The sequence below is a fragment of the Vidua chalybeata genome, chromosome 14 (assembly GCF_026979565.1).
Source record: "Vidua chalybeata isolate OUT-0048 chromosome 14, bVidCha1 merged haplotype, whole genome shotgun sequence".
NCBI classification, from domain to species: domain Eukaryota; kingdom Metazoa; phylum Chordata; class Aves; order Passeriformes; family Viduidae; genus Vidua; species Vidua chalybeata.
Window position 1 is genome coordinate 13,285,353 of NC_071543.1, and position 25,730 is coordinate 13,311,082.

Genomic DNA, 25,730 nt, shown 5'->3' on the forward strand with positions numbered 1-25,730 from the left:
AGGATTCTTAGGGCAGGAAAATACTCTGGAAATCACAACGTGAATCATTTGTTTATCCGAGTGGATGACACTATGCCCCAGCCATGCTGCTCTGCAGTCAGACCCGTTGGGTGGGATCAGTGTGTCCAGGGCAGCTCCCTGGCAAACCTACAGGACAGGTTTAATGTTAAAAACATGACATCCCAAGCCTGCTGTGCACTCCCTGGTGTATTTGTAGCACTCTTTCCTCTGGGACCTGTGGGTGCCTGGTGCACAGAGGAGGGCTCAGGCAGGGCTGGCACAGCTCCATTCTGGGGCGCCCTCTCTTTCCTGGAGGTGTCTGCTCCTTGACACGTTTCATGGGGCATTGATGTCTCTCCTTGGCACTTGTGCTACACCTGCACCACGGCTGTGTTTAATCACCTGGGCTTCTGTGCATGAGGAGAGTCTTGGGAAGGAAAGGGGAATTGTCCAAAGTTATCTGGCTAAAGCCAGGCAAGAAACCAAGAGCAGCAGTAAGGTTGTTCCATTCCTGCTGCTGGACCAGAAGGCCAGAGACTCAAGCAAAATGGCCTTTAATTAAGTCTGCTCTGGGGGATCAGCAGGGGCTTTGCAGACTAAGCTGTGCCAGGAGCTCCATAGGCATCCACACGTCTGGGTCTCCCTCCTGTTTCTTGGCCAAGCTCTTTCCTCTCTCCTCCAGCCCAAGCCTGTTGTGGTGCTGTGGACACACGTGTGTTTGTGCACATGAAATGACATCCAAGTGTCCATCCCTGCTCTCCTCAGCCCTCAGCAGCTGCCAAACTGCTGCTGGTTGCAGCCACCTCTGCTCGGGGTGTGGCAGCCGCTGGCACCGCACAGAGACTCTGCTCCATCAGCCAGGATGGGAGCCAAGGCTTCTGATGGAAATACCTGGGCATTGTGGGGAAAGCAGGAAATGACAGCTGGGTGGGAGGGTGCCAGAGCTTCGTGTAGGGAGCTAGAAAGGAATGAGAATGGTTAATGGTGCAAATGCTACGTGCATTGCCAAAAATGAACTCATGTCTGTAAATATTACACTGCGCACAGCAAGATTAGAACAGGAAAATACCAGTTGTTAGGGTTCCTGTTGCCATCTGAATTATGCAAACAATTTGCTGGAGTTTATAGATGAGCTGGGGCAGAATAACATTGTTTTTTTCCTCGCCAAAGTGTTTCAGTGCGTTAGTATTTTAGCACGTTTCCCAGGTTCAATCTGCTGCACCAGTGGATCCATGCTGTGCTCTTTGGAATGGCGTGCTGTCAAGAGTGGCCTTTTCCAGGCCATGTTGGAAACTTGGAGATGTCAGCATGCTGGTGAGATGCTGGGCCTGTGCACGTGCTACCTGAGGGGCTAAGATGGGTGTGAAGGCTCAGGGGCTCACCAAGGCCAGTGCTGAGGCTGGAGACTGTGCACGTGCATGTGGCTGAGGAGCTCTTGGGAAGCAAAGATGTTCCTGGCTGTAGCAGGGTTCTGGCTCTTCAGAGGCCAGACAGCATCACGATGGGCTCCCTGGAAGGAATGATAAACATTGGCTCTTCCCAGTGGCTGTCAGGGAGGTTCAGTGACTTTCCCACGGCCGTGCAGTGCGTCAGTGGGAGGCAGGATTAGCAGCTGGGTGTCCCTGGCCCCCGGCCCTGAGCGTCCCCGGCAGTTGCATAACCCAGGGTGAGTGCGGGGCTGCGGAGCTGCTGCAGCCTGGGGGACCCCACAGGAGTGACCCCGAGCCACAGCTCCCTCCCCTTGCTGTGACTTGGGTGGAAACAGGTTGGCTGGAGCCATGGAGCTGGGATCTTCCTGAGAGCTTTGGAACCTGAGTCAAGAGGACAGAGGCATGAGCCAGTGCCTCTAAAGCCACGCTAGATGCTTCAGAAGCCCCATATAATGACACCCATCTTTCTAAGTGCTGCTCTTCAGGGATTTGCTCCCTTTGAGCAGTTAATGCTGTGAGCTTCCTTAAGGGAAAAACTGGGGAAGGACCAGGAATGGCAGTTTTTACAGTTTTACTGGCAGTGAAACTTCAGCATGACCTCCATGTTGACAGTAAGTCCAACCCATCCATGGATGTATGTGCTGGTGTTTCTGTGGGCTGTCAGCTGAGTCCCCTGGGGTACAGCCACATCCTTTCTGGGCCAGAAGACAGCTCCTTGCTGGCTACTGGGGCTGCAGCCCCCCGGCCCCCACTGGGCTGTGATCACCTCGTCTCTTCAGCCATGGCAGAGCAGCATTCATGTTGGGTCTGTAATTTAGCTCAGGACTGTTACGAGACACAATCTCACTCTAAAGCCAAGGCCAAATAGTACCAGCATGGGGTCAAGTTCATGAGTTCATTCTGCCTTTGGGACTAATTTGGGTGCTGAGTAGCTGGGCAGGTATTTGACTGTTGCCTGCAGAGACCTAGAGGTCTCAGGATCCTATTCTTCTCCCTCAGATCACCTAAAATGGTAAGAATTTCCAAGGGGGATTAAGGTTGAGATCTCTGGGGAAGGGGAGTGGACATCTGGTAGGAGTCCTGTCCATATTAATAGCCTCCATTTAAATGTATGTTATCAAATGGGGCAGCTCCTTATCAGCCTGTGAACTCCATTACCTGAGGGGCTGCTGCTGACTTTGGGCTGCTGACCATGGCTTTCCACAGGCATACAGGTAAAGTGGGTGTGCTGCCAGGGCTTGTGGGGGTACACCTGGTAAATGGGGAGGAAAGTTTTCCTAAAAGGCTCCTGTGCCAGAGAAATAACTTTGAATGCAGAGTTAAACCTCAGCAATCTGCAGCTGTAACTCCTGATGGCAAATGGGCTGATAAACCAGTGGGAGACTGGTGCTGGAGCAGAGTGCTGGTGGTGGCCTCGTTTGTTTTGTAAAATGCATTGGATTTTAAATGTTTTTGTATCTGCTGCTGTGGGAAGGCTGGGGCTCAGCTGTTATTTGAGCAAGACTTGGTGAAAATGGGGGACAATGCTCCTCCTTGCTGCAAGTTTATTGTGAACAGAGAAATCCAGAGCAGAGGGGAGACCAGTGTGTAAACCCACATGGTTTGCTCTGCTCTGGTGGGAAGTTTGTAGTTAGTTCCCTCTTCTCTGTTTGTCTTTTAGTTCAGAAGGGCTGACCCCTTACCAGTGATAGGAGAATGTTAATTTTTCCATTAACACTGACAGGAATCTCGAGATCATATTTTACATGTCTTCATGGCATGCAGCTCTGTGGTGTCTTCCCATCCTGACTCATTCCTCTAGCCCTGCAGCTGAAGACAATCAGAAGCTCTTTGGGAATTTTGAAAGCCTATCTCACTCTTAGCAGCTGTTTTTGTGCATATCCAGGGTGTATCACAGCCCTCCCCCAGAGCACAGTGGCAGTGCCATTGCATCTCTCGGTGAGACACAGCCCCGAGGGTGGACGTGCCTGGGGACAGGGTGTCAGTCTGGGGCACAGCTCCTGTGGGCACCAAACTCAGCTGCTGCTGCACGCCAGGAGTGCTCGTGAGACTTGGGAACAGAGAGCCTCCTCAAAGCTGGGCAGAAGAGGCACAGTTTGCTGCTCAGCTTCCTGCTCAACTCCCCAGGATGAGGCACTCGCGAGAGGCTGCTTGCACAGCATGTAACTGCTCAGGATTTGCCTGTGGGGTGCACATACGTGTTATGCAGGGCACCACTGTGAGTAAAATCTGACTTCTGTGGTATCATTTGATGTAAGAAGATGTTTAACTTCAGCCCACAAGACTGACCAGTGCTGTAGCATCCTTCCATTACACTCCCAGCTATATAATTTTTTCTTTCTCATCTTCCTCAGGGGATGTCCCCTGGGGCAAGGACTCACAGACTTGATTGATGCTGTGCTGTAATAGAAAATGCTGCAGGGTGTTCTGAGCAGATGCTGAGGTTGGACTGCTGCTGCCACACAGTCACAGCATGGTGTCTGATCCTCCAGACCACTGGGAGCCCCAGGGCAGCCGTGGGGGTATCACAGTGCCTGCTCAGGGTGGGGCTGGATCCTCCAGAGCAGGAGGAAATCTCATTTTGGCACCTGGGAGCACCTGGGTGTGAGAAGGGCATCCAGCTGCTGAGCTGGGGCAGACCAGTGCTTAGCTGGGAATATAATAGAGGAGTCTCAAAGACAAAGCTTAATGCAGCCACAGAGTTAGTTACAGAACAGGATTTGTTTTGGCTTGAAAGGTTTGGACTTTGTTGCTTAAACTCTGCCTAAAGTGCTCAGCCTTACTTGAGTCAGTGGTGCCTCATTAGCCTTCACTGAGCTCTGCACTGAGTGCCAAAGCAATCCCTGGAGAAAGTGTTTGCGGGGCTGGGCCAGTGATTTTTAATAAATGGCACGTCCCTACTTCCCTGGGGAACTGTGAAGATTTAGTAATGACTGGGATGTGCTCACACATGGTGGCAATAGGACCGTAGGGAATGTTTTTGGCACCCGCCTGAGGGACTTGGAGCTGTTCTTGCTCTAAATAAAGAAGCTTTCATTTTATCAACAGATTAATTTTTGAATTATAGAGTATGAGACTCGCACGTGCCCCAGCCTGGCAATGGGACAGCACAGCTCTGGTATTTTCAGCCCTCCCAGCAAAAATGACCTACAAGAGGTTTCTTTTCTTTCTTTCTTTGGGCTTTGCAAATGTTGGTTGCCCAGGGCATTGTGCCAGTGCAGTCCTGAGTGTCACTTTGCATTTGGGATTAACAGGACCCTTCTTTTAAGGGTTTCCCAGGTATTTATAGCAAACCATGCGACCTTGCATAGAGGAACGCTGAGAATAGTAACTCAGGTGACAGACCAGGGCTGCCAGGACTGATCTGAAACAGGCAGGTGTAGCCAGTGCCTGGCAGTGTGGGGCTGTGTACTCAGTCTGCTGAGAAAAAAAATAAAACTAATGTAGAATCACAAAGCACTTTTTCTTCCATATGCAACTGTGTGTAGGGCAGAGGGTTAACAACTCCAACCTCATCTTCTTTCTTAAGTGGCAGAATAATCTGTAAAGCATAAGCACAGTTTCTCTAGTTGTGTTTAGAGACTACACTTCAAGTTCTTCCTTGGTGGTTTATCACATTTAAACACATTCCCCAGAGACATTAACACATAGCCTGTACTAAGTGCTTTGCTTATCAGCTGTGCTTCAGCTTCCTTCCCCGAATGCTTTGGTTCCATTTATTGTGCAAACCACTGTGATGCTGCTTTGGGTTTTTGGCTGAACTGGGATGAACCAGCCCAGGGTGATGCAGAGCCCAGTGGGAGGCAGGGGTTGTGTGGATGCAGCAGTTTTTGTGGGGTGGCACTTCTTAGGTCTGTACCCTTTCCATCCCAAAGCTGGCCGTGCTGCAGGGTGCAGATGTGGCCCTGGCCCTCAGTCAGCCCCGTGACTCCTTGGTGTCGGTACCACTTGAGGTGTGTGGAAGCCCCTGGGGCCCAAGTGTTTGAGATCTCGGAAGGAAGGAAGGAAGGAAGGAAGGAAGGAAGGAAGGAAGGCGTGGCTGCCCAAGGGCTGTTTTTGTGGAGTAGAAGATGCTTTCAGGGGACAAGTGGCGAACTGGCACCTCTGTGGTCAGGTAAATGTTAGGGTTGTGTTCCAGTGGGTCTTTGTGCCAAATACCCTGATATCTGAGAAGGCTACTGGCCTGGCCTTCTGCCCTCCAGCTGGAGCCAAATCCATCAGGGAGCTACATTTAGAGAACACCCTGCCAGGGCTGGTGGGACAGGGACACCTTGCTTAGACCGAGATTTGTTTCTGGAAGTATGGCTGTATTTTTCTTCTTCTTATTGAGGGTTCTCTAGGCTATTTAAGGACGGGCACATTCTGCACTTTCCCCTCCCCCCAGCTGCCTGTGCTCACTGTTTTCTCCTGCTTCTCTCCAGCAGAACAATCCTCTGCACATACCTGGGAGGGGGAATAGTTCCAACCTGTCCATACTTTTCCTCTGCTTTCTAAATCCAGTTCTGTGGCCTCAGTGTCAGGCTGACAGGGGGTTTGGATCAGTGCATGTCCTCAGGGTGATTCTCCTGGGGCTAAACAAGAGACACTTGACCAGGCTGTCACCTCAGAGATGCCAGTCTGGTGTAAAGGTACAGCCACACAAACTTGTGTTCAAGTGACTTCTGAGCTAAAACACCTGCATGTACTGCTCTCATTTTCAGCACAGCAGTGTGAAAAGAAGCACAGAGGTTCAGTGCTCTGGGTTTTAGTGGTAGTTTGGTGAGAGCTCTCCCTGGTTTTGGGTTGCTGTAGCACAGTTGTGCTCCTGGTGTGGATCCCTACCCTGTGCTCAGCATCTGCTGCACTGCTCATATGGAAAGTGATGATGAGGGCACTGAATAAAGACCCCGAGGAAGTGATGATTTTTCCATGTACTCGGTATACCCTTAGCTTCATAACTTGCCTACTTTTCAGACAGTAAAGACAGGCCAGGGTTAATATACCTGGTAGCTCTGGAAGGTTGTGCTGTGGGGACCTGGTGCAGCTGGAGGGTGAACAGGTTATTAAGGAGATAAACAACTCCAAACCCATGACCTGCTGCCAAGCAGGCTTTAGAAATACATTCATTTTTATACAGAGCATGAGAAATATCTGCTCTGTTTACCTTCCATGAGAGGGGACAGGGCTGCTGAGGGGACCAGCTGCAGGATACTAAGTGAAGCTGAGCTCTGAAGTGTCCACAGATGTGTGCTCCATTTGGGGAAAATAATCTGGTGGTCCCAGCACAGGTGCTACTGGCCTGGGGCTCCACTCTGCCACACACTGGTGGCTTTCAGGGCTCTTGTGCACCATACCTGGGTGGGCTGGTCCTGCTCCTGTGGGATGGTCTGGCTGCTGTGGGCTCTAGACATGGCACAGGTGAGCAGAGCCCACGAGCAGCCAGCACTTTTGCAGGGGCAATGTGACCACTCCGTCTTCACTGCAGGCAAGAGGACAGATGTGCCCTTCCTGGCTCTAGATCAGGAATTCAGGATGATAGGCTGAGGGCAGGAGGCCTCTGGAAAAGCTGGAAGGAAATTCATGCCCCTGCCTGTGCATGAGAGGGGTTTTCTGGTGTGTGAGATGACACAGGGCAGGCAGAAGCTGCTTGCACAGCTCAGTCTGGGGGCTCCAGGCCCGGTGTTAATTTGCCTGTGGAGCTCCAGAGCTGCTGTGATAAATGTGTCTCACATTAGCACATGATGTGTTACATGGGAACATGGGGTTGTGTTGCTCCCTGAGCCATACTTTCAAGATTATTTGTTCAGGCTGAAAACAGCCCTAAACCTGAGATCAGGGACGTTTTAATACCATTTGCCATGGACTTTGCAATTGCATTTCTTCCAAATAAACCCCACCTGCTTGCTAGAGCTCTGCAGAGCTGGTGGTGGCTCACATCATTGCCATGTTTCCCAGCTGTTTATCTGTTTCATTTGCTTGAACAGGTACCTCAAAGCCCTTGGTGTAGTTGTCAGCAGGACATGGCACCCCCTGGCCTTGCCAAGGGTTTATTTCCAGACCTTGGTCCCTCCACAAAGTACAATTCCTACCAGCTTGGCCTCCAGCCTGCCTCTGTCAGTTTTAGGGCAGGAGCAAGGTGTGAACAGAGCCTCCACCTCTGCTGCAGCCTCCCTGTGTGAAACTTTTCTTTAGGGCTCTCTGTCCTGCTCTCTGAAATATAAATCCTTCAGCTTGTTCTGGCCCTATGTTATTGAGAGGGTGACGAAGAGGAGATTGTGTGATGACTCTTGGATTTTAAAGCCGGCAAGGTAACAGTGTGAGTCTTCCTGGGCCCAGATGAGGCAGATGCTCTGCTGTGATGGCAAACTGCTCATGTACAGGCTCCTCTGGCTTTGTACCCAGCAGTGTTGGGCTGTTCCTGGTGTGCTGTAGTGGTCTGGTGAGGTTGGACCCTGTAGCTGATGGTACATCTGGGCAAGTGTCCATGAAAATCTGTGATCAGGCCCTTAGGCCATGACAGGGCAGACCAAGAGCATCCTGCAGCCAAGGGCGAGCCCAACAGGGTCCCACTGACCCTGCTGTGCTGTGAGGGCACAGCCAGGAGTGACACACCTCTCTGCACCCCAAAACCCCTACAGGCTTGGTTATAAAGCACATTGTCCTGGGCTGGGAGCAGCACAGCTGGAATAAGCACTGTTGTACCACTGAGCTCGGTGAGGAACAGGCTCCAAGGTAGCCCCCAGGCTGGGTGGGGTGGTCCAAGGTGAGGCCACGTGATGGAGGCAGCAGCAATTTGTATGGCCTGACTCTGTCCTCTCCCTTCCTTGCTCTGTGCTGACGCTGCTGCCCTGTCAAGAAGAGAGGACATTTCCTGCTGCCAGGCCACAGCCACATTTCCCATCTGGCTGGTGATGATGCAGAAGGTTCAAGGCTGTATCCCTGTGTTGGCTGTGCAGGGAAATGGGCTCTGGGGGCACCAGTGACAGGGGCAGGGATGGAGCTGCCTCTGTGGAACTCCATGGACTTCTGTAACTCTTATATTCTCTCCCTGGAAGTGCTCCAGGCCAGGCTGGATCGGGCTTTAAGCAACCTGATGTAGTGACTGGCACCGTCCCTAGCAGGGGGTTTGGAACAAAATGATCTTTAAGATTCCTTCAAACCCAAACCAGTCCAAGATTCTCTGAATCCTGATGGAGCCCTTGTAGCCCCTCACAAGAGTGTTGGTGGCTTCTGCTGAGGAAGGGTGCATGGAATGGAGGGAGCCATTAGCAGGAGACTGGGAGTGCGGGAAGGGATGGGTGTCTGGGGAGAAAGTGTGAGCCAAAGTGGAAAATCCTCCAGTCAAGATTCCCCACCACGCTGACAGCTCCCTGGCTATGGTGGAACATCAGACCTTGGCAGAGCCTTGATGGTGTGAACTGAAAAATATCTCTCCATGGAGGCAGATTTTTTCTTGGTTTTTTTTTTTTTTTTTTCCCCCTTATGATTTTATATGTGAAAGCCTGGTGAAAAGACGCAGCTGGAAGCTGCACAACTATCCAGCACAAAAGGCCTTGGAGGGCTGCAGCTGGCTGTGGGTTCAGGCTGGAAACATGGAAACAATTCCACTGTGCTCATGTTTGTTGGTGATTTCTGCACACAAGTGATGTGGTGCCTCAGCCAGGACCTCACTGAGGCCTGCAGTAATGAACTAAGGGACTCCCAGGGAGTGATTAGGTGTCATTAGCCTGCTCAATGTGCAGCATGTAAATAAACCAGCCTAGCATCCTTCCACTTAACAAGAGGATGGGGAAAAGCCTGGTTTGAGACTCTGCTCTCCTCGACTGGAGCTGCTTTGTCTATGAAGGAGCCCTCGAGGAGCGTGATAACACCACCACCACATGCTCATTCCTGAGCCACGTTCCTCCCACTGATCTGCACAGCCCCAAGAGGCTGGAGCAGCTTTCAGGGCCCCAGCGCTGTCCCCTCAGCCGCTGTGCTCTTGCAGGGCCTGGCAGCTACACCGTGGGCACCATGTCGGAGCGCTTCGACTGCCACTACTGCCGCGACCCCTTGCAGGGCAAGAAGTACGTGCAGAAGGAGGGGCGGCACTGCTGCGTCAAGTGCTTCGACAAGTTCTGCGCCAACACCTGCATCGAGTGCAAGAAACCCATCGGGGCCGACTCCAAGGTCAGTGCTGAGCACCTCAGGGGTGATGAGGACAGGCAGAGGCTGATCACCCTCCTGTTTGCTCTGGTCTGGCTCTGAGCAGCACTTTGGGAGCCCTCTGGCTGCCAGCTGTGTGCTCATCGGGCAAAGAGCGGCGCTGGGGTGTGCACAGGGGGGCACATGGTGGGCTGCTTTGGCACAGGATCCCACTTCAGGGCCTAGATTCAGCCACATGACCTGCTGCAGATGCTGAATTGCCCTGGAGAGAGAACTGCAGGGAGCTGGCCTCCATAGGGCCTGCAAAACTTATCTTCTGGGCAAAGCACTAAGGTCTGATTTTTGTCAATTTGTCAGATGCTTATTGCTTCATGATGGAAATCAAGAGTTCTTTCTGTATATATATATTGAGAGCAGCTGGATGGCAAGATGGTTCTGCTGGGTTTTTTTCCTTATGTTAATTTATAACAGTATCTCTGATGTTCAGACACTCTAACACCAGGCAGGACATAAAGAAACAAACTGCAGGACCTGCAAATATCTGCAAGCCTGGTAGTTGAAACCGTTTTGATCTCCATAAAAACTGGAAATTGGTTTGTTGCTTATGTATAGAAATACGATATTACTGAAGTCATTAGCATATACCTTCAGGGACAGAAAAATGCTTATGGCAATAATAATGTACACCTGAACTAGAGGGAATGTAAGAACACGAGAACTTGCAGAACTTCGAATCTCCAAGCTGTTGGTTTGAAGCACCTTCTGTCCCCCTGAAAGTCCAAAGTGAATGTGACTGTGTCAGTGAGTTTGGTTAAATGTCCTTCCCTTAAGGGCTTGAAGAGGAGCTGTAGCCCTACCCACTGAATCAGACAAACTTAGGGACAACAAATCCATCCTTTCCTGGCCAGGCTGCTGAGACAGGAGCTTGGCTTTAGGGCTGCTCACTGGGAGAGAAAAAGCTTCTCACTCCCTCCCTCCCTCCCTTTCTGTTCATTGCAGGAGCTGCATTTCAAGAACCGCTACTGGCACGACAGCTGCTTCCGCTGCTTCAAGTGCTACACGTCCCTGGTCAACGAGCCCTTCATGCTGAGGGAGAACAACAAGGTTTGGTGCAGCAACTGCACTGCTGCTGAGGATGCACCCAGGTGTAAGGGCTGCTTCAAGCCCATTATTGCAGGTACTGTGCCAGTGATGGGTCTGAGGGCCACGTTCTGCTCTAGAGCATAACCAGGGGGATTTATCAGGCTGTGGAGGCTGCAGTTAGGGGTTTGGGCATCACAGTGGAAGGCTGGAGCACCTCAGAATAGTAAATTTTGACTGTTGCTTTCACCTGTCCATTTTATTCAAGTGTTGAAAGGCTGCTTTGCCATTAACCCTCATGTGAATAATTAACCCTTATGTCAGTCTTAAACTATTTCTACCAAAAGCTTTGCTCGGTAAATCACAGTCCTAAAATGCTCAGGCAGCTGGTAACTATTTTAAGAAAATCTAGCAAGCCCTGGCTAAAATCAGATACAGAAATTACCAGCTCATCTCTAGTCTGCATTCCAGTGGAATCCTGGGCAGAGCTATGGACAGGTCCTGCCCACAGATGTTACACTGCACAGGGGGCAGGGTTTACCACAGGCCTGAAATCTCACAGGCAAGTTATTTTTATCTGTTGTAGGAGACCAAAATGTTGAGTACAAGAAGATGGTCTGGCACAAGGACTGCTTCACCTGCAGCCAGTGCAAGCAAGTGATTGGATCTGGGAGCTTCTTCCCCAAGGGTGATGACTTCTACTGTGTCTCCTGCCATGAGCACAAGTTTGCCAAGACCTGTGCTAAGTGCAAGAATGTAAGTCCTTCCCCTCAGCAGAGGCAGCTGCCAGAACCAGCCCTCGTGTGCCTTTTGGGAGCTGGGAGGGTGAACCATGCTGAAGCTGTACCAATGCTGATGTTCTTCCCCTGAGATACCAGTGCCAGCAACTGGTGGAATGATGGGAGAGTTGATGGTTCCTGTGCATTATAAGAACTGAGCAGGGGTGGTTGGTCTGATGGCAACACTGCAGAAAACAAGTGATACCAGTCTTGCACTTGCCTTGGGGTAGTTTAAGCTCTGTAGTGGTACTGAATATTCAAGAAGTGAAACAGTAGCTGTTCCACAACTTCTGCAACTGATTAGTGTGGAATTTCAGTTACTGCAGGTAAAAGAATTATGAAAGTGCCAGGTATGTGGGATTTCAGTTTAGAGGTACTCAAGTGCAGTGTGCAATTAAATTTTGATGCAAACTTTGGAAAGATCCTCTCCATGAAAAGCTTTCCAACCCTACACCCCATGCCTGTGTCATTTCTCTTCTCCCCTGCTGATTCTGAACCACACCTCTGCTCTTTCTCTCCCAGCCCATCACTTCTGGAGGCCTCACTTACCAGGAACAGCCTTGGCATTCTGAGTGTTTCATTTGCTCCAACTGCAAGAAGCAACTGGGTGGGAAGCGCTTCACAGCTGTGGAGGATCAGTTTTACTGCGTTGAGTGCTACAAGGAGTGTGTTGCCAAGAAGTGTGCTGGATGCAAGAATCCTATTACAGGTATGTTGGGTTAAATGCAGCTCGAGGGCAGTGGGTGCTGAAGGTCAGGACAGTGATCCCCCAAAGACAGAGAGCCCAGGGATGGGTAACATCAGAAGCAGGTCTGGTAACCCAAGCCCAATCCCAGCATTTTACATGTGATCTGGCTCTTGAGCCACGTGCTTGTGCTGGATGGAGGCTGAGCTGGTAACTGAGCTCTTCAGCCTCTGCATGTCTCAAATTTACCTCCTTCAAAACTCCCCCACCAGAACTATTCCCACCCATATCTCAGTTTGGGACCCTTAAGTCTAAAACGAGTGGTGTTTTATTGCCCCGTTCCGATGTATTTTGCATTTAAAACTCACTGGATTACAGAGCTCAGCCCTGAACTGTGGCCACTGTCCTGCCAGTCCCATGAGGCTCACATTCCATCCTGCACTTTAGAGTACAGAGCTGAGCCCACAAATGTTTAGCTCCACCTGTCCTTGCTCCGCATCTCTCCTTGACTGTTTGCTGGAGAAAGCAGCAAAGGGAAGAAGTTTATTGCAGAGACAAGCCATGCAAGCCTTACACTTATGTTTCTCCTTCAAGAAACACCAGAAGATGCAACAAAACCATGCCTCAGTTGCCACTCTGGTGTTTCAGGCAGCCCCTGTGGCCTGCAAGCCTAGGGGAGCAGTGGGGCAGCGGGACCAGGCTGTGCTGGTTGGTGGGATAGCCCAGCCAAGGCCGCGCTACTATCGCCGTCCTATAATTGTGTTCTCTCCTAGCAGGATTTGGAAGAGGAACCAGTGTGGTTAACTACGAGGATGAATCCTGGCACGATTACTGTTTCAAATGCACAAAGTGTGCCCGTGGTCTGGCCAACAAGCGCTTTGTTTGCCATAATGGAAAAATTTATTGTGCTGAGTGTCCCAAACGACTGTAAATGAGCAGATATAAGATGGATTTTAAAGCCCTGCTTTCCCAAACAGCCCTGGTAAAAGAGCAGGTTTTTGCATGTTGAGAATTTTAACTTTTTCCATTTTAGTGTAAGAACTAAATTAGCCTCAATATACTGGGTTTGACTTTTGAAGCTCTTGCAGTACAAAAGCATGTAGCCACACAAAAATCTAACCTTGTTTCCAAGTAACTCCTAGTATAAAGGCTTGAAATGCTGTTAGATTTAGAGAGCCACACACTGCATCATCTGTGTGTGGCTTGAACTAAAACAAATCTAGTTTTAAGCTTATCTGGTATATGATTAAGCTTGGCACTTAACTGAAGTGGGTTTAACAAGGCATGCACCTCTGACACAGAGATGCAAAGATTGCATGTGGGATCAGAGGGATCCATGATTATGCTTCTACAAGTACAGATACACAACAAACAGTGCACCATTAATAAGTAATAAATACCTTAGCTTACTCTACAACACCACATTGCAGCACATGTAGGGAATGGCTTCATCTTACAGATAACAATGTTTTGGCAGTGACATTTAGCTTAGTTAAGTTTCCATAAACTTGTTTTAGTCTTGATTTCCGTGTGGTTTGCCTGCAAGTTTTCCTCATCAGCTTTTTTTATATCATTGTTTAAACAAGGCTGTCTATGTACAATTATTAATCCATTAACAAGTAGTAAATCTTTCACCTACAACATGCACATGCATTTACAAGTGCCTTAAAAATAGCTCACACAAGGCTAGCTCTCCTATCATGTCAGTGTATCTTTAGTGACTGAATAAAAGTGAGACTAGTGCCTGTTTGGAATCCATAGTCTGGAAATTATTCTTTTTCATTTTGCCATCTTACATGATTCATGTGTCTTAGGGCTGAGCTACTGAAGCCAAGTCTACTACATTGATACTGGCAAAGTAGGAGTCAGCTGTGCTGTCATTGCACCCTTAAATATCTGAGGACTAAAGCAACAATTTCCATAAACTAATTTTTTTTTTTTTTTTAATATATAACTGACACTGGACCATCTGCCAGAAACAGCTTGTGTGAAAAAGCCCTTTGGAGAGCATATATACAGCCACTGTTCATTCACAGACCTACCATGCTTCAGCAACCTGAATGCTGGTTTAAGGAGGTTTTTTTTCCACAGTAGTGAAATACTTTATGAACTGGATCTGCTCCAGCCATTCCCTTTCAACTACTGATAAAGAACCCTTGCAAGAAAATGAAAAGGCAGCATCTTGCTGGTCACTGCTCCACTGCTGGACTCATCCTCACAACACAGAGATGCTGCTACTGCAGGGGAAAGGCAAAGACTGGCAGGGAAAAGCAGGTTAAAGAATTCCTCAGTTCGGAACACGCCATCAGCACGGACAAACACAGCAAGAGTGAAGGTGTTAGTGCAAATCCCCTCTCCACCACACAGGCTGCTAGTTTGGGAATCTGGAGCAGTTAGTGCAGCACCAGAGTGCATCCCAAGGAAGGTCAGCATGGCAAGGGGTGGAGAGGCCTAGTAAGGTCACATTTGACATTACAGAAATAAAGCATTGTTCAATTGCAAAGTTTATTTAACTGTGCACATGTATTTACACAGGGCTGGATCAGACCATCCAACAAATCCCAGCACAGAAAAAATATCGGCATCTTTGTTAGAATGATTGTCTCTGCCAGAACAAACAGCTATCATACAAAAATACAGTTCTCCTTTTACCTAAGGCACTGCTCTAAAGTCTAAAACAGTTCTATGGGATTTCTGAACAGCAAGAGGGAGAAGACTGAGGGCTCCTGTTGCAGCTGAGGTGTCAAGGAAAGCACAGGTGTAGTTCCAGCAAAGCCACTGCAAACACAGCTGCTGCTTGGATGCATCACTGGAACTGAGGGATCAGCCAATGGCTTGTAGCAGGTTTTGAGAGAGCTACTCTTTAGAGTAATGACCTACCCAGTCTATCTGTTACAGGAGACATCAGAACAAGGCTGCATTATTACTTTTAGTAGCAATTTTCAGAAGATGCTTCGTTAAACTCTTCATGCTGAAAAAAGCAGGCAAATTCAGGTTAAATAGATTATTTAATGCAGGCTTTAGGGGAAGGGAAATATAAATGCAGCTTGCAGCCACTGTTATAGAGCTGGAACTGGAACACTTGGAATAATTAACATGAACAAAACATGACTTCAATGGTCTAATACTGTTATGTACACAATAAAATAATACTTCCATAGTGTAGATAAATAAGCAATTCGAAAGGAAAACATATTTTAAAAGCCTAACACCTTAAACTGCACCAACAGACAAATCTAGGGACTCAACATTTTTGTAACATATTAGAGCACATGCTGAAAAATGTTTTGATGTTTGCCAATAGATTAAAACATATTAGTGATGGTACAACACTTGTATTTTGAAACTGCCAATATTTTCACATTAGATAATAAGGATTTTTTCTTCTCCATTCAAAATTGAAGATACTCAATTTTGCACTTTTAAATAGCACATGAACCAACAAGCAACAACATTTTTCTAGACATTAAAAAGGGAGTTCAGCTTTAACATACACTGAGTGAGTCTTTTATTTCATCAAGTTCATTTTAGAAATATGCAAAGTCTGCATCTAAGTGGGGAGCCTCCAGTGGCATGTTCTACATGATACTGATATGAAAATAATAAAAAAAAAGACTCAATCAGGTTACTGTAAAGTCTGTAAAGGGAAAACGAGGAATACTTGAACTAGGAAACCTTAACTAACAATTAGCTAAACGAACAAAAAAAGAACATTAGCACAACAGTTTCCCTGAAATGTTTCAAGGTGCAAATTTGAAGTTTGTCATCCCTCCCCTGTTGTTTTTTGCAAACTTGAAGATGGATAAAGGTAAACAAGCAGCTTTTCAAAACAAGGCCTTCGGTACTTGAGAAAACACTGGATTACTGAAGTGCAATCAGATTATTTCCAGGTCTCTAGTGTTCACAGTTCTGTCCAAAGAGCAAAGAAAAAAAAAAAATATTTAACCATCATAACTGTGTGTATGCCACATGCATCCATCATCACTGTCAGTCTACATCCAGGAGTGAGCACAGAACCACTTGGTCACTTACAGTCCAAAACCAGCACAGTAGGTTTTCTTTCTTTTTTCAGGAATATTAGTTTTCAAAGTTATGTACAGAATTCTTAACCTGTACTACATCTATGAATTTTCAAGTTCAAAATTAAAAGGCCACACCTCCTTCACTAAAAAGTGAACGAACATGATCACAACAAAGAGTGAACAGCAGAACCACAATAAATTTGTCTATTCCCATGGCTCTGTCTGTTGTGGCCTCAAGGGAAGCCTCCATCAGGGTGTGCCCATGGAACTAAAATTCACAAGACGCAGAGTGACAGAGGAGACTCAGGAAACAGTTCAGTCTAGGAAAGTGCTACACTTTAATCAAAGAAGTGCTACACATCACTGGAAGGAAATGTGGATAGCAAGGCTTGTTTTTCTACTAGCATTCACTTCAACTGATCACACAGTCATTTATCCCATGGAAAGAGATCTCCTGTGAAAACAGCCCTTTGGGGTTTGGCTCCAACACCAGAGAAGTCCAGTCTTACATAAACTGGCTTCCTGAAGCTTCTCTGACACACTATGCACTGTACTGCATCAGGGCTTGGCTTCTCAAGTACATGTGGCTTGAGATGCAGCCCTGCCTCTTTCAGAAAATTCAGAATATTTTGTGTACAGCTTTATTACTCCTCCCAAAATGTAACACAAACATCTGTGGAATTTCAGGTTGGTGTTACTTGCCTCAGTGAAGTGAAAGACTGTTCTACAGTAAGTAGAGAGACAGCTAATACACTGCTAAGAGTCTGAAGAGACCTTGTAAGACCACACAGGTGAGCATCAAAACCAGAACATGCCTAGAAGTGAAAAGGTCTGGTGTGCAGAGTTACATCAGACACCTTTTAAACTATTTTGTATCTTCAAAAGTAGCATGTGCCATTTCATGTGTCTTAGAAAAACCTTAAAGTACAACATATGAGCTTCAATGCTGTTTGGAACTTCACAAGGGCTCAGCTGTGTCTTTGGAAGAGCCTTAATGTTGGGCCTTATCAAGTCCCTAAAAAGGCATCAGTTGGTGACTCCTTTTGACAGAATTCAAGTTAAAAGCACTAAAGAAAGAGCCTTCCCTCCAGTCTACACATTGGAAAAAGTGCCTTGAAAACAAGAAGCTGTAGTTAAGGCAAGGAGAGCAAAACACAAGGAGGTGAATTGCCTAGCTGGGGGAAGAGGGACAGGGAAGTCAGCTTGGATTACCTGATGAAGCATCTATAGGTTTGGTCAATGAATTCACTGCACCATCTTCCTCAAAAGCCAATTTGGGACTAGCAGGTAGTGTAGCAGCATCATTCAAGTTCTGATTACAGTTACCAGCAGAGATGCTGTCCGAGCTCAGTTTGGTTGACTTGGAATGTACTCCAACATCAATGAACTCCTCAAAAGTCCATGAACCAGATTTTCCATTAAGATTCTGAAGAAGTCCAATTGTATGATCAGCTTCATGAACACCCAACTTCCCCGAGTCATCAATAACCACTTCTTTTGCAGGATGGCTACAAAAAACAGAGAATGGAAAAATAAAAAGCTTGTGTTGCAGTTTCCACATGTTTAACCTTATACTGATTCCAGGACTGACAATTTACAGTCTGCATACTCTGCAAAGCACTGAATAACCCACAGGGCATTCCCAGACAAGCTTTAGCTGCCACACAGGATCTCCCCTCCAAGAACCAATGGGGAAGAAAAACTCAGCAATATATGGCCCTTTTTTTCTATACTAACAGCCCTCAGGTAAGGTTTCTGCCTCTACAAATTTGATATGAGAAAATAATCAAAGCTTTAAACTTGTTACTAAGTCTTGATTTTTGTAGGGCGCATTTTTCCTTTTTTTTTTCTCCAGCTAAGACTTTTTGAACACAAAACTAAGTCTCAGAAGACCAGCAATATTTAAAACAGATTCAAAAGCTAAACCCAAGTTACAGACCAATTTTCACTCATTCTTAGGACAATCATGGAAATGTCTTTATATTCCATCACTGGAGGAATGACATTAATTTATCATCACTTTAAAAAAGTGTTCACAATGTCATTTCTAAATCATTAGCATTTAGACAAGTAAATGGAACAAGCATCAGAGGACAAATTTTCCAGTAGCAGATGAAAAAGCTTTATGTTAAAAAAAAATTGAAACAGTAAAAAATTCAAATTCCTCACTAAGGGAGGCTTCTGCATTTTATCTGGTATTTCAGCACAACTGAAAGTGTTCTAGAACTTTCTGTAGGTTATTCTTCCTTTTCAGTGTTATCCTCCTCCCTCTTGTTTAATGTTTTGTTAATGAGAAGAACTGCAAGGCATTTAAATGGAAAAGGTTTCAAGCCAATGTCTGTTTTTATAATCAACATTGCCATGTTGCTGGCTGTGTGTCTCACTTCTCAGCAAAGGCAGCACTGTTAACATGGTGCCATCTAAACAAACAACTATCCTGAGCTACCTGCTCTGTGTGGGGCTGTGAGCTGACAGCACACACCACATGGCTGGAGAAACACACACAGACACCACAAAGCCAGCAAGGTGCTGCAGATTTAAATAAATGCTGCACTGCATTTATTTAAACACAGACAAGAGCTTTCTTGTGTGAGAGCTAAGTGCAGCAGACTCACCTGGAATCCTTTAGCTCAGTAACAGACAGAGACCCCTTGTCACTTTTCAAGTCACTTCCATTCATGAACACTTCACTGGCCTTCATCTCTGACTCGTCTTGTGCCTCAGATTCTGCAGAGATCATGCTTTGTGCAGTCTCTAAACAATCCTCTGCCTCCCCCTTGATGCCCTGGAGCAAGTCAACACCATTTAGCTTTCCTGAACGTTTCAGGGAGGGGGGGAGGAGAGAAAATTAAATACAAGGGGAAAAAGAATGTGAGTAGCAGAATTGCTATTCTAAATGAATAAAATACAAGTGCCAAAAAAATCCCACCTAGCCAAAACCCGAGACACTTGGCTTCAATAGATTCATTTGTCTGTAGACAAGCTGCCTATATCAACATAAAATTTGTTTTTCATCTTCAAAAATCCACTTCTAAAATGAAAGCATGCTGCCTGAATTTCACTCTCAAATAATTTTGACTGATTCTCTGTTCAAGAAGGGAATCCCCCTGGCATCTCTGGGACTGGTGTCTCAGACCATCTCAGTGCTGTTAGGACTGACCTTTTCAACAGAGCTTAAACACCACTGAGACTCACTGCCACCCAGGCCTGACTCACTCAGCTTCCTTACCTGGTTGATCAGTCTTCTCAAGACCCAACTCCTCCTCCTCTTCAATATCCTCTCCCTCCATCACCTCCGAGGCAGACTTCCCTTCATTCTGCAACTGAATTGCCACAGTGTTACTTGGAACAATTCCCTGTCCACACAGTTTCACAAATTCAGTCACAAGACCATTCTGTGCCCAGAAGTGAGGCCACACGAGTTCAAAGGCTCACAGACAACCAGGTCACCCAGCAACACATGCTCTGCAGAGCCAGAGCCTGTGAGACCCACTTCCACCTCCTACCTATTATTCCTGAGCTGCTTTCCTCCTCTTTTCTCCAAGGTGTGTGCTAAATTTTTATTGATTTTCAGCTATTGGAAGACTTGAATATTTGGATGTTCAAAGAGGAACAACTATTCCTCAATATGTACAATTTTTCACAAAACTTAAGTCACTGCATTAATAAAAATACATCCAGTTTTCTGTAGCAATAGCAATCCAAAGAGAATTGCTCTAAGCAGTTCTTCTGCTTTAAGTAAACAGATGATGCCAGAAATCTAAATTTTCTGGGAAAAGTCTGTCCTGGCCGAATGCACACAGTTAAAAACAATCCATTATTAACCAGTGTTTGGTTAAAACAGTTTTTTAAAACCAGTCTGGAAGTGATAACACCAGATAACATTGTGTCTATAGGCCTGGAACAAAAATGTAACAAAGACTCTTCACACAGCAAACCAAGCAGAAGAATGTGTGCAATGGCAAGCTACTGGAAATTCTTCTGGTGCACCAGAACTCTGCACTTCCTGTGGAAGCCATTTTGTGTAAGGGTAACAGAGGAAGACAGGATACAAGGCAAAAAGTCCTATTCTGCATTACACAGATCCAAACAAAAAAGTACCTTGGATTCGTTTTGATCCGATTTTCGTGTTCTTTTCATTATTTCTTCAATTCTCTGTTAAAACATGGAGAACATTTACAATGATATACAGAGCTTTCTATTTCAGCATTCTGGTTAAAATTTATCAATCAGAACACATTTTCATATTTCATGAGTGTACTATTTTCATCACTGTTTTTAAATTTCACAAACCAGAGTTGGCAGCCTTTAAAAAAACACACTTCTATTTAATTGCATCTGAGACCATTTGCCTGTTCGTTTTAGGCTGAGAATTCAAAACAGGCTACCTTTTTTCTTTCAAGCCTTTCCTGCATATTTTGCTGCATAATCCTCTCTCTTTCCAGTCGCTGTCTTTCAGCCTCTTCTTGAGCTTTTGCTTCAGCTTCTTCTCTCTGAAAATAAAACAAAAAGAAGAGAGCACCCAGTGCATAACTTATTCCCAACAATAAAAAGCAAAGGAGTTACAGAATCCGGTTCAACACAGACAGGAAAATCAGACAATCACTACTTAATATGACCACACAACACAACTAAATGTCAATTACCTAGTTACTGACATGAAATATACATTACTATGACATTCAGAAACTGAAACCAACTATACTGAGGTAAGGCAAATGTTCTGAATGCTGCTCAGCTACTGAATGTTGATGTTCAGACTAAACTTCGGGACCAACGAGGATAATCTATAAAGTAACAAGACAGCAATTAAATTCTAAATGTGTCAAGGTTAACTTAAAAATCTTGGCAGTCAGGTATTGCTACCAAGACACTTGTTGCTGAACATCTTCTACTCCTCCTACACTGGAAAATCTTTTCCAGTATGACTGGAAAGAAGATAGAAACATAGTTAACACTCTGAGTAATTGTGGTTAACAAACATTTAAAGAAATATCCAGACACACGGCAAAGCCATTCACAGCTCTTTGAACACAAATAATTTCAATGTAAAACTGCTTTAATTTTCAGAATTAATCTAATTGAAGGAAAGCCTGCTTTCTGCAGAGCTGCTCCCTTCAGTTCAAAGTATGCCTTTGCAAAGGTACTTGCTGTGGAAGACTATTCAGCAACAGGAAAAGCAGACTTGGAAACACTACCAGTCCTTCTTTGAGAGGAATCAGAACAAACCAGATTACCTTCCTGACAGACCATCTTCTTGTAACTCATAGCAGTCTGCTGGTTAAGGGGGCTCAGTACAAATATTTTACATATGCAAAAGAGCATTCCTGATGACTAAAAAATATATCCCAAAATAGCTGCTTCTGCCCACACTTGAATTTATTAAATGCTAGGGGGGAAAAAAAAAATCACAGAGACCAGGGCAAGGAAAGACCTACAGACAGTCTCAAATCCATCTCAAGACAGGATGAACTCAGCCTCACGTCATGCCTGACAGAGATTTGTCAAAACCATTCTGTGAAAGAAAAATCAAAGGCAACCCTCTTGAAACCACAGCAGCAGCTTCTTCCAGGAACACAGCTGGAGCCACAGACCTGCTGCTGAAGCTCTGCGAGTTTTTCCTGCTCCTCCTGTTCCCGGCGGATCCGCTCCTCTTCAGCTTGTCTCTGCTGCTCTCCGTAAGTCACTCTCCTTTCCTCCTCCTGCTTCCGGAGCTCCTCCTCCCGTCGTGCTTTTTCCTCAGTTGCTCTCCTGGCCATTTCTTCTTCTCTGATTCTAGAATTTCCAAGGTACAGATTACTGGGTATTTATTTCTATAAATTGTGCATGCACAAGAGACAAGAGTAGGAAAGTAAGAAAGTTCAAGGCAGTCCAGTCAGAAATAACTGCATAAAGACACTTTCTGGTGTGGATTTAGAAATGCCACCATCCAGACTTATCAAAGCAAAAACTTGAATAACTTGGAAGAAATTATCTGTGAGTAAAAGCTCTTTGCTAATTAAGTCAAGGCAATTTACTTAATTAGCAAAGAGTTAATTTGCTCTTAAATTAACTCTTTGTTTAAGGATAACAGAGGAAGACAGGATACAAGGCAAACATGTTTGATTGAGAGCTGGATTAAGCAATGACCATTTAATAAAAACCAGCTGCAACCATGACATGAATATAATCACTGTCAAACATAAATTTAGTGGGATTTCCTAAAAGACTCTTTCTTCTATAGCCTGAATTCAGAGATACACTGAAGGTGCATACTGCCAGCTCTTGCAGACATACAGGGCAGATCTGATGACATATTTCTAGAGCAGATTATATGCAAGTTTCTGACAGCTTCATATCCACACCTGGGAAACAGACAAAATCTGACATTCCACCCTATTTATAGAAGGCAGGTGACCCCTGACCTAGAATAAAGTTAGTCAGCACTAACTTAGCTATTTATTTTAACAACTTCTATACAGTGAGCCAAATGCACACTGATTTACCACTTTGAATTACTTGCCTGTAATATTCCTGATCCATATTTCATATCACTAAAGTGAGATTTAATGTACCATCAAACCACTGCCTAAGCTGATCAAAGGGAGGTTTGATACAGAGAGTTTGACTCTTTCAAACCAAATACAAACAAACCAAACACAAGTGGTGCAAAAAGCACATTCTAGTTGTGAAACAAACAAAAGCCCCATTGGTGCCTGGAAGGAAAAAGAAACAGTGACTTCACAGGGACTGTGCATTACATATGTACTGAGATACAAACTGATGTTACGCTAACCTGTACCAGGTTGGTGCCAGTGCCTCTCAGCTTCAGGAACTGTATTAACATTTGCAGGAACTTAAATAAAAACTTAGAAAACATATACAGCTGGAGTGTTCTTTCCAACCATACCCCACCAATGAAAGCATCCCTTCCTTCCTCTCAGTTGTTACCTTTCCTCTTCTTGTCTCTGAATTCTTTCTTGGTCTTCACGCTCTCTTTGCTCCCGTGCCAGACGTCGCTTCTCTGTCAGAATTTTAGCAGCTTCTTCAGCTGTGGTGGTCCCTGCTACTGTTTTGCTACCTGATTCTGCAAAGGTTAAAAGAACCTGTTGTTAGCAAGTTCCAGGAACTTAAAATTATGAAAGATGTTATCTCGGTGAGATGAGATCTTATGGCCACCTGATTCAGTACCTTTTCCATCAGTGCTTATCACACAGTGATTGCACCTTTATCTGTAACAGGCCTGCAAGAGCCAAAGGGGAGCCCTGAAGGGGCAGAGCCACAATATCTCACTGACACTGAAAGAGTAACAGCTCATTTCAACAGTGATCCAGCCATATTCCAGATGATACACTTAAAGATACTCTCCAATTATTACAGCATTTAAAAACATGTCTCTGACAAGACACCCTTATTTCTGTAATGCTTGAACAGTGAGAAGAAAACTGGGAAAAAAAAAAGCTACTTTAGGAAATACCTTTCACTTCCTTCTAATAAACCTGAATGCACAGGACCCTAAAGAAGAAATTATCATTCTTTTCTTTTTCTTGTTTCATAACATTAACATTCATGGCTTTATATTTACAGAGTATCTTAAGAGTGCAAATGATCGTCATTTTATCTGGCCCTGAAGGCACATTCTAATGACTTCAGTAATACCATATTTCTACACATCAGCAACAAATCAATTTTAAATTTACATGGAGATCAAAACAGCTTCAACCACCAGGTGAGTAGATCTTTGCAGGTCCTGCTGTTTATGCTTCTTCATGACCTGCCTGGTGTCTGAACATCAGAGGCACTATTACAAATTAACATCAGGAAAAAAGTCAAAACAGAACCATCCTGCCATCCAGCTGCTCTGAAAGAACTCTAATTTCTATCAGTTATTCCCATTCCCTAGAAATAGTTCAGTTTGAATGTGATTTAAGAGCTCATCATCTGAATATGCAGAGAATCAGCTCTTGATGTCAGCAGAGCAGCAGCATCATAATTTTGGTGAGGACCTGCCTTTCTCCTGAACATTTCACAAATCAGCACATGTATGTTTGCTTAACATTTATAAAGCCTTGAAGTCAAGGTAATTTTAATGAACTATGACATCAGGGTTTGACCACTTGTTTTACTTCTGACCTGAAGACAAATCATTCAAAACACAAGGTCATCATTAGGAACTTTAATACCTGAAAAGCTGCTTAGGCCCCATGGACACGTAATCACTACCTGCAGCTGCAGGGTATAATTACACACAGCAAACTCTCAGCAGCTGAATCATGGCTGTCTTTTGTGCATAAAAATTCTTGCAGTCCTAGGAAAAGCATTTCAGCACTGATGTAGTGCAGGCATAGAGAGTGTTCTAACATTTAGATTTATCCAAAGCTGAGAAAACACCACCTCCCCAGACAACACATTACTTCTGATGTGGGAAAAAGTTGCAGTGATGTTGGTACTAACAAAAATCAGCCATGACTGTTCCAAATTTGAACTCAGTCAAAAGAGGTCCTCCTCCTCCTGAGCAAGAAAGACCATTTTGCATTTACAAAAACCATTAGCAGATCTGCCTATTCAAGACATGCAGATGTTTTTCTTCCAATATTCTGTAATTTACTAGGTTTCATTTACTGTTGCCAGTGTACAGCCATGAAGAAGTCAAAATGTCTCTCTCTTCCTCTGTCATATGAGTGTACTTTCTGTTCAGACTACTCACTTTTCACAGCAGAGGCCATTTGTTGTTGCACATTTGCAATCTCTCCCAGTTGTATCAAATCTGCTTGACATTTAATGTCAGGTTTAACCTATCTCCCCTCCTCAAAACTGAACCTAAATAAGACAACCTAATGCACAGCAAGAAGTCTAAAGGTTTTAGACTTAAGTTCTAGTGTTACAGCATGGTGACAGCTTAAGTATAATATCAGGTACTGACAGAAGAAAATTAGTCACAACAGTTCAGAACACTGCAGATATGGAAAGAACAGGGGGAAAAAAGAAGAAAGGGTTGGGGACCTTTCCACTGCCTTTTCACTTCTGCAGTTTTATTGATGATTTCCATATGGTTATTTCAATACTGTTTTCATCTCCATGTACCCCTGTACAGGTTGTTTCCACACGGCAGGACATGAGATTTCCCAACATGATTGATAACACACCTTAAGAAAATTCAGGCAGTCTTTTACACTCAGCTTCCTTTTCCTTGTACTCCTAGTCATTACTGGTAAGAACAGTCTTTTTATCAAAGGACTTCCCTTTTTGTAAGGGAAGGGGAAAGACAGAAAAAGGCAAGAGAAACAATCTCTGAACACTTGCAAAATGTAGTACTAGCTGGATGGAGGGAAGATTCCAACAGATTTCAAGGTAAGTAATTAATTCACAATTAATCTAGGAGTCATATTTCAAAGCCTTCAATACCCAGATACAAAATGTGAGGCTCCATGATAGTTTATTACCTATCATCATGCATAAGGTGAGAGCTCATGAAGGAGCACTTCTTATGCTTTAAGTTGAACAAGCCTTTTAATTCTCAGAGAAGCTGCGAGAGGCTGCTGCCAGAAATGACAACTGCTCCAGTCACTGAAAAATAAAAAGTGTTTTACTGCGGAAGAGTATATTGCAGTAGGAAGACACAAAAAACAAG

The 25,730-nt window shown here is 45.2% G+C and overlaps 2 protein-coding genes across 9 annotated transcripts in view; one reads left to right on the forward strand and one right to left on the reverse strand.

Moving 5' to 3' along the window:
* FHL1 (four and a half LIM domains 1) overlaps positions 1–13,852 on the forward strand; it is a 36,400-nt gene extending 22,548 nt beyond the window's left edge. For 5 of the 8 annotated variants that reach the window (XM_053955527.1, XM_053955534.1, XM_053955535.1 and 2 more), the window contains 5 exons: positions 9,397–9,578; positions 10,554–10,731; positions 11,221–11,390; positions 11,936–12,122; positions 12,872–13,852. In XM_053955527.1, the coding sequence (XP_053811502.1) occupies positions 9,397–9,578; positions 10,554–10,731; positions 11,221–11,390; positions 11,936–12,122; positions 12,872–13,029 (875 nt within the window). In that variant the 3' untranslated portion in view covers positions 13,030–13,852. Of the gene's footprint in view, positions 1–2,563; positions 2,645–9,396; positions 9,579–10,553; positions 10,732–11,220; positions 11,391–11,935; positions 12,123–12,871 lie in introns of those variants that run through there. The other 3 variants (XM_053955531.1, XM_053955532.1, XM_053955528.1) reach the window with 3 other exon arrangements.
* A 732-nt stretch (positions 13,853–14,584) lies between these two features.
* The window catches only part of MAP7D3 (MAP7 domain containing 3), a 43,540-nt gene continuing 32,394 nt past the window's right edge, over positions 14,585–25,730 (reverse strand). The window contains exons 14-20 of the mRNA XM_053955526.1: positions 23,051–23,186; positions 21,715–21,895; positions 20,509–20,613; positions 20,222–20,275; positions 19,350–19,443; positions 18,736–18,934; positions 14,585–17,628 (exon numbers count right to left, since the gene is read on the reverse strand). Coding sequence (XP_053811501.1) covers positions 17,319–17,628; positions 18,736–18,934; positions 19,350–19,443; positions 20,222–20,275; positions 20,509–20,613; positions 21,715–21,895; positions 23,051–23,186 — 1,079 coding nt within the window. The 3' untranslated portion in view covers positions 14,585–17,318. The remainder of the gene's footprint in view (positions 17,629–18,735; positions 18,935–19,349; positions 19,444–20,221; positions 20,276–20,508; positions 20,614–21,714; positions 21,896–23,050; positions 23,187–25,730) is intronic.